At 42.0% G+C, this 14,472-nt stretch overlaps 2 protein-coding genes across 2 annotated transcripts; both read right to left on the bottom strand.

Annotated features, from left to right (window-relative positions):
• Nucleotides 1-786: 786 nt before the first annotated feature.
• Nucleotides 787-5,873, bottom strand: bpifcl (BPI fold containing family C, like; the record flags this gene model as incomplete). Its single annotated transcript, XM_080898874.1, has 15 exons — nt 787-831; nt 935-1,011; nt 1,232-1,292; nt 1,379-1,421; nt 1,507-1,574; nt 1,780-1,947; nt 3,252-3,311; nt 3,413-3,589; nt 3,771-3,862; nt 3,982-4,042; nt 4,170-4,233; nt 4,320-4,475; nt 5,209-5,340; nt 5,535-5,646; nt 5,774-5,873. 15 exons carry the CDS (start codon nt 5,871-5,873, stop codon nt 787-789), a joined length of 1,416 nt encoding a protein of 471 aa, XP_080755000.1.
• Nucleotides 5,874-7,580: 1,707 nt separating this feature from the next.
• Nucleotides 7,581-10,306, bottom strand: LOC308407436 (vesicular inhibitory amino acid transporter-like). The gene is made up of 2 exons (XM_080899070.1): nt 9,551-10,306; nt 7,581-8,823 (listed from the first exon to the last, which is right to left on the bottom strand). Exons 1-2 carry the CDS (start codon nt 9,929-9,931, stop codon nt 7,636-7,638), a joined length of 1,569 nt encoding a protein of 522 aa, XP_080755196.1. The 5' UTR covers nt 9,932-10,306; the 3' UTR covers nt 7,581-7,635.
• Between the last annotated feature and the right edge of the window lie 4,166 nt (nt 10,307-14,472).

Genomic DNA, 14,472 nt, shown 5'->3' with positions numbered 1-14,472 from the left:
AATAAAAATAAAAAACTAATTAGAAAATACAAAACTACAATAACTATGACGCACATCGCATTGAACCTTAAAACGGAAAGCTACAGCGGCAGACAAGCATACTGGGTGCATCTCCCGTCAGTGTGCCTCTTCTGATAATGCACCATGCCAAAAAGTCATCTCAGTTGGTTTCTTGAACATGAAAATGAGTTCACTGTACTCAGATGAACTCCACAGACACCAGACCTCTGTCCAGTAACCACAAATCTATTTTTGTTTTTACAGGGAATTGGCACAGCGAACAAATCATGTCAACATGGACCAAAACATCTGAGGAAAGTTTCCAGCACCTCGATGAAGGATTATAAGAGGCAGTTCTGAAAGTAAAAGAGGGTCCATGAGGGTGTGCCTAATAAAGTGACCGGTGAGTGTACGTGTCTATAAAGTCCTCTAAAGTTATGACAGAAGTTGTTTTTAATCCTTTATTCACTCGTCTTCACATCATTATTTTCATCAGAGAATCTAAAAGAAGTTTTAAAAATAGATGTTGTCACTAAGAGAAAAGAAGTCTGGCAGCTCCACTTAGGAAACGTTTCAAAAGTTGCAAATAAGATGTGCAAATTTCAAGCCAAGTTTTTTTTGATTATGTACTTCAAAGCATGATTTTCAATCCAGACATGAGGAGACAGCATTAGGGCTGTTACTACAGATTCATCCATTCACATTCATTTTGATTGGTGGTCGGAGGTTTGATGAGGAACTGTGACGAGGAGCAGCCATGTTTGGTGTTTGTCAGTTGAAGCGTCTCTACGTTAGCGACACCTGCACGTCTGAAGAGATTAATATGAATCCCTGTTTGGGACAAAGACAGTGGTCAGCCCGAAGATGAATTCTGCTCTGAGTTACAGATTCATTCAAAGACCAAAGCATTGTGTGTTCTCCTAAAAGTACCGACCTTCTCCTTCTTCAGAACCGAGTTGACCAGCTGTGCATGTTTTGTCCCGAGGACAAGAAATCCTTCTCCCAGTTTCTCTGTCACAGAAAAAAACAAGTCAGGAAAGGAGCAACACTGTTTCCACACAGCGAGCCTCCCCCTTTGTTAGATTGAAGAGAAGGGGAAGTACTTCGTATCTGCCCTGCGTCGCTCTAGTTTACGGAAACTGCTTGACATAATACACATTGTTTTTTAGATAAATGTCATGAAGAAGTGGAAGTAGCACAAAGTGGCAAAAATGAAGTATCTAAGACTCACGGTTCACTCTAATCAGTACAATTTCCCCCCCCTTCCTCGCCAGGAATTCAAGAGAGTCAGTCTGCAAAGAGAAAAACACGCTGTTGACCTGTGACCAACAGAAAATCTGCTGTTTTTACTTGTTTATTTAATTTTGGGGACATTTACCTTGAAAGTCCCCACTTCACTCGACGCAAGGGTCAGCGTCAGACTGGAAGAAAACAGTGTCATTATTTTTAGAATGAAGTTTAAGAAGTTGAGCTCAGTTTTGCAGTTTAACACTTGCTTATGCTTACTTATCCATCTTCACAGAGCCTTTCAGTTTTCCGTCATCGATCCACAATTCGCTACTGAATTTGGAGTCCTGGAACCAAAAAAAAGGATTATATTTCAGTAGCAACAAATGTTAATTTCTGTTACCATTAATCTGTCATATTTTGTAGTCGATCAGTGCTGCTAAAAAAATGTCAGAAATCGTAAAGAATGCATGCTGCAGTTTAAGTTGGTCCAAACAACCCTAAAGATAATATAGTGAGTACAGCGAAGGTCCAACAAACAAAAGTACTCACAACATTGATGGTGAACACCGGGATCTGGGTACCATTGGGTAGGATGACGGAGGCCTTCGCAACAGCCTTGATGGTGACGTTAACGGCATCAGGCTGGATGGAAAACTTTGGAGCCTCTTGGGCATAAACCAGAACACTCATCAGCATATCTGGATACATCTCGGCAAGCTGCAAAGTGAACAAGTAACAAGTGTAAACACTTTATTCTTGACTGTATCGAACTTAAAGAGAAAGTAGTATAAATTAAGCAAACTACTGCTAAGTAAGTGAGGTAACGGAGTCCTGATGAAACCAAATGAGTCCCAGATGAAGATAAAGACACAAAGCTAATCATATGAACTGAATTAAAGTGGGTTTTTTTTAATACGTGCAAAGACAAAACACACAAGAGGCCACAGAGTGTTTCATCGACTTCTCCCGGAGGTCATACTAGAAAAGGGATGTTTACCTAAGTACTTGAGACAGGCATGGAAGACATACTTCCTCTCTTAGCCCATTTGTAAAATACTTTCACTTCCACGATAGCAAAACTTAGCTGTCTTGATTTTTTAAATAGTTTTTGTGACTAGTTATCGGCATAGTGTGTGTTTGTTTTTCAAGCTGGTTGGTTTTATCATGCTTGTCATTTTGTATGCAAAGATATTTTAACATATCTGTTAAAACATCTTTACATACAAGCTTCTGAATGAATGACAAATGTAACGTGATCGTTGGTGTTAGACGGATCGGTCTGAGGATTTCATAAACTGCTGATCTGCAGGGATTTTCCAGCGTAACCATGTCGAGGGTTTACGTGAATGAGGTGAAAAAATGGTCGGAAAAAGAGGAAATATCCAGTGAACAGAGAACAGTGAACTGTCCTCACAGTCACCCAACAGAACTGTTGGGTTTAACACTTAAACCCCGCTGACTCAGAGACCAATCACTTGTGTACAAAAGCAAGACCACAGCGCTTTCTGTCTTTTACTTGCTGCAAGGGGAGATCTTCTCTGATCTGATCTTAGCCCAACTCCAACTCCCGCCTTCCTTCGCAGCTAAAACACTCATATGTGAACATGCGTCGTGTGTGTCTGCAACAGTGAACATGTGATGTGTGTGTGAATGTGTGTGTGTGTCTGTGAGCATGTCAGTGATATGTGAGTGTAGGTGACACACAAAATTAACTCTATACATTTTAATTTTATTTTAGTTGGGTTTAAAAATGTTTACAAAATTAGCTTATAGGTTTTTTTTATGTTAGCCTAGTAAAATCTTTTTCTAGCTTTAATTTTTCATTTAGTTTTATTTAACCATATCAACCTTGGTCAGGGTGCTTTGAAAACATTAAACGTGAAAACGAATTGAAAAATAAATCTGAGAGAATGCAATGATGTTTGAAGTATCGCTGTTTTGCAGGGTGAACATCATCATGTAGTGTTTCTGGGATTACTTTTCAGTGTTGCCAAATGTAACCCTGACACAAACAGACTTACCTTTGGAATGAATTTTCCCAATGAGGTGGTATTCAAGTGCACTGGAGATATCGCAGGGATCTGAGAGGATAAAATAACGTCTGTTAACCACACACTTCACCTCAAACTTGAACTGTTTTGCTTTTAACTGTCTTTTATTTTTAGTATGTGTGTTCACTTACCATGCTGTCATTGATGAGGAGCTGAAGCAATTTAGCTGAGAAGTATGCATAGGAGGCAGAGTTCAGAGTGAAATCAGACATGCCCACTGACAGCATGTAGCTCGGCTTGTCCGGCATGGTGAAAGGCTGGGCCTCAAAGGGAGGCTCGACCGGAGCTTTGACATTGTAAAACTCCCCCTTTAATAAAAAAAATTGATCAAATAAAACTAAATATCATTATTTTGAAATTCTTATTCCTTTCTCAATGTTTTTTCATAAGCTTTCATTATAAAATATAGTTGCATATGTTGGCTTGTAGATGGACTGTTATGAGAAGCCCGGGACATTAACATAGAAACTGGAAAATGTGTATCCTTACCTTAAGGCCCACATTCATACTTGAAGCACCGATGATAGGGATGTCAGTGAGAGGAAGGGCAAGAGAGAGAACTTCATTCACATCGACTGAAACTGAGCAGAGTGAGAAAAAAGCATTATTCCTTTATACATTTAAAATGCTGTTATTTTATTATTCTGTTCACTAATTTGTGGCCCACGGTTTTCCTCTTTGTAATTAGGAGCTGCAGTACCGTTCATGACATGCAGGAGGTTCTCAAAGCTTTCAATGTTTTCTTCCACACCGGGACACAGCTAGGGAGAAAACACAGCAAAGTCCTGGTGTTTTAACAGCACATTTCAGTGAACATTATGTGACGATCATACAGAAAAGCTCAAGCATCCACTAACACATGCGATGAAGCTGTAGAGAAGCACTCACTCTTTTCTGTATTTCATCTCTGATCCGTCCCTTGAAGTGTTCCACAAACGGTTGGAAGATGAAACTGTTCACAAATAGAAAGCCAAGGTTTACATCATACATGAAATCCCCACCACCTCCCCGTGTCTCCCTCTTTCTGCTCTACTGTACCTTGCTCCACCATGAAATTCTATGTCCACATCTCCAACCTGAGCGTCACAGCTGATGCTGCTGACAGACAGATGCCCGTCAGCTTCTTTCCCCAGCTGCACCACAGAGGTCACATCTACGTTAAATATAGCCATATCAAACGTCCCGCCATCGTTTCTGGATATACAAAATACAAACACAGTGCATTGTTGGTGCTGGTGAACACTTATTCACACAACATCTGCTTTCAAAGGCGCTGAAACATCTGTCACTTGTGCATATGTGGCGTATCTTACAACAGGCATCTGATAGAGTTTACAAATTAGGTCTCATGTTTAATATAGATGTGAAATGTTCCCTCTTTACTTCTCTGCTTAGAGAACATTCAAATGTGTTACATGGAAACTAAGTTTGGAAAAGCATCAGTAGATTAAAGCTGTAATTAATATTTGGGTTTAGCGCTGAAAGTTACTCTAACCCCCTGTTGTTAGATGATAAAACAGAAAATATCACAGGTTTTGTAAACAGCTTAAAATACAGGTGATAAGCTTTCAGGTTTAACATAACTCAGATGCCAGCTGTGTTAGAAAAGGCGAGCGGAACCTCACCTCGCCAGAGACTATCTTTAAAAACACACTATAGCTTCAAACACTTACTATCACTATCACTAACACTTCCTCATTTATACTTCACGTCTGCTTCTGTACATTACAGATTTAAATCACACTATAGTCAGTGGTTTTTTTAAAAAAAAGGATGTGTTAAAAGGGATGATCAGATTGTCTCACGTGTTTTATTTTTTTTGTTTTTTGGATGATGATTTGTTTTGTACCCAAATGGAACATGTTAAGAAATTACACCCTATAATCCTACTGTACAAAAGCTTGTATTTTACACGTAGAAAACTCACATTAAGCCAAAATGTGTTCTCCACCCGCCTGTTATTGCAATAGAGAGGTCTGAGATGGTTGTCTTGAATCCTGGGGGATTCTGAAGGAACTCGACAGAAGGCTCTGGTAAGTCACATTTTACTATGGTGATGCTAGAACGCAAAGGGAGAGCAGAGACAAACCAGAGGTTACAAAGCTGAGGAATATCAGTCATGTGAGTGAAATAAAGACTCCTGCTGGCTAACATGCATGTGCTGAAATTTTCATAACAAATGCTGATTCCTTCTATAGAGGATATTTTAGATTCTTAGATTTTGTACTTGTAGAACATGGAATGCAATCCTACCCTGTTAGAGTGTAGTCAACGTCCCCGAATACGATGTGAACACTGCCGGTGATGTCAGGGAAAGTGATTGTACTCAACCTTTCCTGAATCCAGTCTGCAGCTGCATGCTTCCCTGGGACAAACAGCACTTGCATAAAATTTCAGTTGTTGTGAATAAAACGGATCATTTATTAACAGACTTGTGTTTACACAACCTTAACAGCTAAGTGAAAACAAGCGCCGATCCAACATGTCCTTACCGTACTGAAGCCCCTTGTTGGTCAGGACAACTTGCACTGCAGGATTTTCTCCACAAACGCAGGAGAGGAGGCTGAGCACTACTGTCACAGATAGAAGCATTTTCCTCTGCCGTTTGTGGTGCAAACAAACAGTGCTGCTGTCAAAGACATTTACATTTTGGTGTGGGAAAGTAAACTCTTAACTCAAACGTGCACAGCAAACCTGTTGAGATAAATCACACAGGTATCATACCTGAAATGCGGGATGAACTTGCCAAATTCAGCTCTTCAGAGTTGCTCAGCATGTGCAAACATGTCGCCTCAGCCTCTCCGTGCTGTTTTTCTTCTTTAATTTCCTGTGTCACTGAGAAGTGAAACTCACAGACATCTAACAATACCCCGGGCCCCTCCTGCAGTCGTTCTCTGTTTATGTCGGTGTGACAAAGAGGAAGCAGTTGTTTGATTCTGCCCTGTCTGCATTGAACACATGGGTGGTATCACTTCTAAGAAAACCAATTTAGTTAAGCCAAATAGGACTGATGAGCAGAAAGAAAATTTCCCCTCCATCTGCACTGGAAGCACAGCAGCCATAACCAGTAATTTTTGGAGGTAGATTAAAAGTATTCTTTAAAAAAAAAAGTCACTGTACCAACATCCTCATTCTCAGAATAAATGCAAATCATAGCTGTATGCTTATAAAAGGAAGTGAAATTTATCTGTTTACTTTTAGATTATTTAACTTTTTTAAAAGTTAAACAGCAATTGTGCTCAGATTGATCACATCTACAATAGGATTAATAACAAATGTGCTATGTTTTCCCACTGTTTGCCACTTGAAGTTTTATAGGTTTATGCTGTCTGTCATGAACTGATTATACTGGAAAATGTAGAAATGTACCTCCACCCCACTTTCAGTGCCTCCACTTCACATTGTGAAAAGGCGAAGTGGCAACAACTTATTCTTAATGAGGAAGTTTAGCAGAGGTTAAGCTAAATAAAGAAGAGAAAAGGTAAGAAAAGATTGAAATCACCAGCCATAAAATATCTCATTTATTTATCTCTTGATTCAACAAATACTCTTTTGTCTCACATACCATGATTAGTTCCATTAATTCACAACTGACAAGTTCAATAGGAACAGAATATTATCAGACATTTTTTTTTTGTTCTCCATATATAACACAGTTAGGACCCACTTGCTTGCACTTGAATTCACGTCATCCAGAATGACACTTGAAACACCAAGAAAACAAACAGCAAGGACTACTATAGGCATAAAAATGAAAAGAAACAACAAAAAAAGAAACACAAAACCAAAAACCGACTGGAAAAAAAAATCATTCTGTTCAAACCACTACACACAAGTTATTCATGGTTTATGGTGCACCATCTGATCGGATGGGTGCTTTAGTCTTGTATTTTCTCTGAAGTGGGGGGATACTGATATCTAGCAGTTCAACAAACCAGCAAGAACATAATCACTCCATTGTTTTTCCACATATTTCATTCCCCAGATATAAACACTACACGCACACAGTTAGACCCGTGTCGGGCTTTTTAACTGGATCTTTGCATGAAGACTGACACTTGACAGGCTTTTTAAAATGCCTGCATATTCATTCACCCCCTATCATGCAGGAGGTTGTGTTCCTCTGTCCAGTTAAAGAAACACGTTTTCTGGAATGAGTAGACTACTTTACACTATGACTGTAGAGTTTATTATTGCACATTATCACGAAGGCAAAAATAATAAAATAAAAAAAGATGTACATTTCACACAAATAATCCTCCTCAAGTGATTATGCCAAGTCCTCAGTGCGGTGTTTTCGTCAGGAGTGCGTTATTTTAGGACAATTGCCCTTCACAGGCCCTCTCTGAAGTTCTCAGTCGTGGATGTCATACCTGTACGCCTCTATGAGACCTTCAATGGAATGGATGAAGCCAGATATGGCACATATGCCCCCAATGATGAAAATGGAAACGTCGAAGAAGACGTGGTGCCACAGGAGGTTTCTCCATTGGAGCTTTAGGTGGAAGAGGCTTGGCAAGAGGAAGCACAGGCCAGCACCGGTGAGGCTCCCAGTTAAGCCCATAAGAAGGGCGAAATGGGGGACAAAGACAGCCATAAGCAAGGTAAAGACCACCAGGGCGACTCTGAGGCCCAGGCCCCATGATTTCAACTGCCCTCCGGGGCCGTAGCAGTCTGGAAAGAGGGCTCTCCCGCCATCCTGGAACAAAGATTTCTCTAGAACTTCAACTGCGGCGAAGAACGGCAGAGGGTAAGAAAGCAACGCCTTGGAGACGAGGAAGAGATTCACCACAGCCCGGATCGTTGAAGGCAGGTTATCCGTAATGACCTCTTTGGTGGCATCTGCCCATGTCAAGTAGGCCACCAGGGCGAAGAGGCCCTTGAGGACGCAGGCCGCAATGTGAGTCCAGTCCATCATGCAGTGGAACTCACTGGGCTTCTGCATGTTTCCCTCCAGCGATGGGAGGAAGATCTGGGAGGTGTAGCTGAACACGATGATGCCGATGGAAATGGGGAATTTTTTCACATCGATGTAAAACTTGACCTTCTCCCAGGCCCACTCTCGAGCCCTGGAGAGGCAGTAGGCAATCACCAGGATGTTGATGACGAAGTGGGCCAGCGTGCAGAGCAAGCTGAACTTGGACACGGCCTTGAGGTTCTTCAGGAACGCGCATGGCAGGAGCGCGGCCGTGGCCACCACAGACCAGGCTTTCTGTGAAACCGGAAACCCCGGGAAGCTGTTGTACATCAGGTTTCCGCTGACCACCACGTAAAGAATGCACGTCATGACCAGCTCGATGATCTGAGCCACGTTCACGACGTGTCCGCCCAGGGCCGGGAAGCGGGGCGCGCAGCAGGCGTTCGCGATGTCCACGTAAGAGTCCCTCACGCGCACTTTAATGCCGTCCTCGTTCTCTTCGTACAGACACGCGATGAGGATTTTGCCAGTGTAGCAGCACACCACAGCCGCGAAGATGATTAGGAAGAGGCCGAGGTAGCCGCCGTGGAGGATGGCGTACGGCAGGCCGAGGACAAACATGCCCTGCGGAAAGAGAAGCGCAGTTAAGTGGTAATGGACGAGACCCACATCGCAGTGACAGGCCGAGCTAACCCAGGCATGCAAGGACCAGCTCGTCTTATATAATAACAGCCTAAATTTATATTTAAAAATAACGCAACAGGAAAAATTGTCACCACGGATTATTTTAAATTAAACTGCAATAATATGTCCGATACCTGATCTGTACTAAATAATAGATCGAATTAAAGCGTTTAAGGAAAATTCCAAAACGAATTTTCAAATTCATTTGATTGAGCTTTTTAATTTGATGGAGGCTCTGATAAGCACGTGGGTGCTATTCAGCCTCCAGGCTATCAAAGTCAAGCAGATCCCGCCTGCAGCTCCACTGATAAAAAGATTTGAATAAATACATTTTAAGACCCACTCACTGCAACGGATTTACGCTCAAACCAATTCGAGGTGAAGCCAAAGCTTGGATCTAACTGATAAAATGTAGCTTAACGGGCCCTTTACATTTGAAACCTTTTATAGTTTCATCGCACAAAATTAAAGGTGACTAACTCTAATTTTGGCTTGTGTGGAATTATTTGCATCCCATGAGCATCATCCTATTTTCCAGCTTAAATATTAAATGTGAAAATATGAAGTCTTCAAGGTGACTTTATGTGCGGTTGCAGGCCTAATATGGCCGTGCAGCACATGGTACTTTTGCACTCACGCGTGCAGGATGACAGTAATCATGGCCTACCTGAATGGCGTTGGTGACGTTCCAGCCAGCTTCCCATGACGTGATTTTTGGCTTGTCTTCTTCCAGAGAGCCTGCTGTCTTCAGGGACGAGGGCCTCGGCCCGGTGCCGTCTCTCTGGTAGTGGCTGTCTCCCTCCAGCTCCCCATCTCCCTCCATCTGCCCCCCTTCTTCTTCTCCTTGAAGGACATCCATCTGCATACCTTGCCTGTAGTCATAATCCAAGTCGTCGCACTCCGCGAAACCCAAACCCTCCTCGTCCGTGGCGGCCTGGAAGCCCAGTCTGGCGAACACCCCACTGACCTTGGCCTGAGATTTGTTGGACACCGTGTGGGCCGCATTGGTCAGTTTGTTGGTGAGCTTGTGTCGGATTAGGTGAGCCATCTCTTTCCGAAAGAAAATCCGTTCTACAGTTAAATAGGACGCGTAAAAAGCGCAGATTCAGGTGTATGCAGGGCAATTTCTTTGATTGTTTTACTTTTTTTACCCGCTACAGTGAAACCATGCCTGTTGCCTCTTCGATGTGACTGCAAAATAAACTAACCAGCATTCTAACGGCTGCCTAACCGATTTACTCAAAGCTTAAAAAATATCCTCAGCTGCTTTTCTTGGCTTGTTTATCCATATTACCTCCCTTAATAAAAACACTCCTTGGCATCTGCCTCCACGAAGAAGCGCCTGAGATCAGACACAAAACGAAAAAATATTTCCATTCGTCGTTAAAAATGTCAATTTTGCATTTTTTCCTCCCCACATACACAAAGCAATCCTCTCAGTTTGGAGTCTTGTAGGCGACAACGTGAGCGCAGGAATCTCCGCATCACCCAGAGAGGGAGAGAGGGAGCGAGAGGGGCGTGCACGTGTCCGCACAGAGTGCCAGTGTAAGGCTCGCGCGCAGCGGAACCGTCACGGGTGACGTGGAGAGACATAGATAGAGAGAGATCTCATCTGGGGTTGACCGACCGAACGATCACGAAAATAAAAGCGTTCAGGCCATTTAAATACATCAGTGTCACAGAAGTGCGTCTGACATCACGCATGAATGAAAACACCAGACATTTCACCTGCTCATCCTGTCAACAGGTCCACGGACACCGATACCAACAAACGGCGGGTGTGATGTGATGAAACAAACCTCCACCCTTTATCCAAACCTGCTGCTGTGTGGCTGTGTAAAAATAACTGAACTGGAAAGGCTATTTTTGAGTTTCCGAGTGCTCGTCTGGACGTCTGGAATACCTCAAATACGCCGATATGACAAATAAACAATGTCGTCTACAAAGGCGTGAATAATCGCGATATTCTTCTTTAAAAAGGAAAATTAAATAAAAAAAATTCTCTTCCAACACTTGAAATCTATCCTAATTTTGTGAAATGAAGCACGATGACTGCGCCATATCTCGCTATATCAATCGACACAGCGCACAGCGAATTTTCTCTGTTTTCTGTAAAAGACAAAAGGCCCCAGCGTGCCACCTTTAAATTTTTTTATGTTCCTACATAAAACATGTTTTGTTAACAACAAAAAATATCGATGAATATTACACATTTCCATGTGTAATATTTTATGTAATGAAAACAGAAGAGGTGAGAGAAACGAAGCATGTTAATTTGAGGCAAATATTGAAATGAGTCAAACTTAAATTTATCTCAGGGTTTATTTGTGTGTTACGTGCACGCAAACAGCAACAGACTTTGCGTTTCCTGCCAGCAGCTCTACTCCAGATGAGCGTGATCAGCAGGTTGGGGGAAGGATGCAACTCGTTGCGCATCCTGCTGCAGGCCAGTTGCTGAATGCGCACCACGGACAGTTCCGAGGACAGCTCCGCGGACAGCTCCACAGTCACACAGAAAATATGTACCAAAGAAGCAGTCGTTAAAATGCAACACAACACGGGCAACATCGAATCTATACAATAATTATTTTCTCTCGTTGAGCTGCTTTCATCTAAAGACGAGATTGAAAATCTCAGTTTAAGGGAATATTTCTTCTCCACCTCAGATGTGATCAAGCGCCCTTAGGCGACTGTTGTTGTGATTTGGCGCTGTATAAATAAAATTGAATTGAATTGAATCCTTGCGAATACGAAGCATCTCATTTGTCCCTCCGTAATTTGCTGTGACAAGACAGCAAAACTGTCATCACATTTTTGCCTCTGTGGCAAAAACGTAGCGCTCCGTGGCAGGAAGGCTGAAAAATACAGACATTCTCCCTGAGCAGTGATTTTTGAGCTTCTAAAATATGAACAATCTTTGTGACGCCTGTTTACAACTGTGATTAAATTGATTGCAATTGTGATGATCTGAAAAGAACAAACCATTGCGAAACACAGGCCCAAATGTTTTAACGAGCATCATTACAAGAAAAAAAAAAAAAACGGGCGAGAGATCTAAATTTAGAAACGAGCCAGAGGACAGTAAAAGTTCCGCATATTTTCATGCTTGGCTTGAGCTGCTTTGCCAGCTGCTATTTGTGTTCAGGCCAACACAGTTTTTGTTAGTGAGTGTGTGTCATCATGTCTGAGTGTGTGTGTGTGTAGGACGGTGAGGAGCTGGGATGAGACCTTGAGGCGCTTCTCCCTCCCCCATGACACGCGCAGTCCCCGGGCTAACGCCGGGACAGGATCGCTGCAAATGTCACACACACGGGCTCGCACACGACTGCAAACACGCAGCTCTGGTACATTCAGCTCCATCCGACATAAAAACTCGCTGCTTCCACTCGAAAATAATATCAGTAACAGTGAAACAGATTAAAAAGGGAAATAAAAGTGATAAAATAAAAGCCCGGATTAAATCCTGTCGAACAGAATAGATTTATATTTCGCTTCCCCTTGAAGAAAATAAATCGATTTTCAGTTTGACTTTTTTTTTTCTTTCAAACTGAGCTACTTTAGCACTGGCTTCTGGGGCGAGCAGTTTAGCTTCCAGGCTACAAAGAGAAGGATTAATTCAGACTCCGTGTGTGTGTGTGTGTGTGTGTGTGTAGGCCTGAAATAGGAGAGGCTCACAGCCCCGTCTAACAGCCGTGCAGTGCTGACTGGGAGCAATAATCTCTGATAGTTGCCATGGCCACAGTAATTGGACAGGGTGTGCGCGCGTGTGCTTTGAGATTTCGGAGAAAAGAGTTTTTGTTTCAGCACCGGTCGGGTTTTTTTTTTCTGTCTGAAGGCTTAAATCGAACCTTTCCCTTCATTAATGTATAAATTAAAGCTGCACTGTTGAGAAACAAACAGACATTTTTATATGCAGCTGCATAAACCCATATCAAGCAACACCGATGCACTGATTAGTTAAATAGAAATCATAAAATTGAGGGGGAAAAAATCAGAAATAAACACAAAAAAATCATGAATATTATTAATATGTGACTGTAAATATATTTTATTGTAAATCCAGTGTCTCACATGTTGTTTCGAGTCCACCTCGGGTAAGTAGAGGAGTGAGGGAATGTAGGCAGTGGATCAAACCACTGTGAGGCAGTGCATTTTATTTTATTTTGTAACATTGTGGATTTCATTGCTCACAATGATGATTTGCAGCAATGGAGGCGAAAAATACAGTTTCACTGTTTGTGTTTTTGGGGTTTTTTTGTCCCCCCCAAAAGTCGGATCTTGTTCCCTTCTATGACTGTAATTTCTGCACATGGCTCCACTAAAAATTACATTCATTACTACTTGATTTTGTTACACACCTCACTTAAACCCCAGCAACTCACTCATGCTTATATCAAGGTTTTTATTCTACAATGACACACTGGCAGATTCGTCTGAAAGAACAGAGTTTGCTGCAGTTATTCGACCACACTATTTGTGTATCTATGAAGCGCCTTGAGGCGACTTATGTTGTGATTTGGCGCTATATAAATAAAATTGAATTGAATTGAATATTTTGGCCTGTGTGGAAATACAAAGTTGGATGGGCCTATCGTGACTAATTCTGGTGGCTGTGAATGGACAGGTGCTTTTCAGGGCGGGGTTTGCGAATGAGCACGTCCTTCTACAGCTTTGCTCAACCGGATGAGAAGTTGGATTAGCCAGGCTAGTGAGAACACCTGTATGGCTGGAAGGCCCAAACGTGTATTATTTTTCTTAAATACCCAGCGGATGAAATAACCAATAACAAATTAAAATTTTAGAAATACCTTTTTTCACAGTCTCTCTCTCTCATACACACATATCTGATGCATGGATAGTGACAGGTGCACAAACACATTCATCACTCTGTGGCCCAAAAAGATCTGCTAGGCTTACAGGGCCAGGCACTGAAGAGAGCGGTAGTGACAAACCCTGTGTGTGTGTGTGTGTGTGTGTGTGTGTGTGTTTTGGTATGTGATGAGAGAGAGAGACAGAGAGACAAAGGAGTGCAGTTTACTGTGTATGCGTCTCAGCGTGTGTGCTTGAATGCGCAGACGTGACAGGGCGCAGAGGAGAGTCACAGAGGTTGCAGCGTGCCTCTGCTATATCAGAAGTGTTCAGAGTCAGAGTCGTTACATAAACTGGTCTCTCTTCCTGCTTTCTTCGTTTCTTAACACTACCACAAACGCAGCAGTTACTGACAGTATTATCTGATTTGCTCTAATCGCAGTAATTCTTTCCCAAACCTTATCCTCAGCCGAATCTTATCCCAACCTTAAACCGAGTTTTCAATCAGAAATCTAGTTACATTACATTTGATTTGATCTCAAAATACGCGAAGACACATGACTCTGTCCAAACCAGTGCAAACGAACATTTTTAAATACTGTAGTAATTTAAAATGTATATACTACATTCTGTAGTATGGATTATAAACCATCCAACTAGGGGTTCATTGGAAATCACTGAAAATGTGTGTGTGTGATCAAATGATCAGTTAAACAGGTCTGTAAAATGACGGTTTTCAGCGAGTAACACTCGAATTTAAAAAAGAAAAGAAAAGAGAAA

This window comes from Rhamphochromis sp. 'chilingali', assembly GCF_963969265.1.
Source record: "Rhamphochromis sp. 'chilingali' genome assembly, chromosome: 12".
NCBI lineage: Eukaryota > Metazoa > Chordata > Actinopteri > Cichliformes > Cichlidae > Rhamphochromis > Rhamphochromis sp. 'chilingali'.
Note: the sequence above shows the minus strand (reverse complement) of the source record. Positions and strands in the feature narration are given on the sequence as shown.

Coding starts and splice junctions, on each gene's coding strand:
- LOC308407436 (XM_080899070.1), bottom strand. CDS start 9,931: ATGGCTCACCTAATCCGACACAAGCTCACCAACAAACTGACCAATGCG. Junction 8,824..9,550: donor ACGTCACCAACGCCATTCAG/GTAGGCCATGAT, acceptor CTCTTTCCGCAG/GGCATGTTTGTCCTCGGCCT.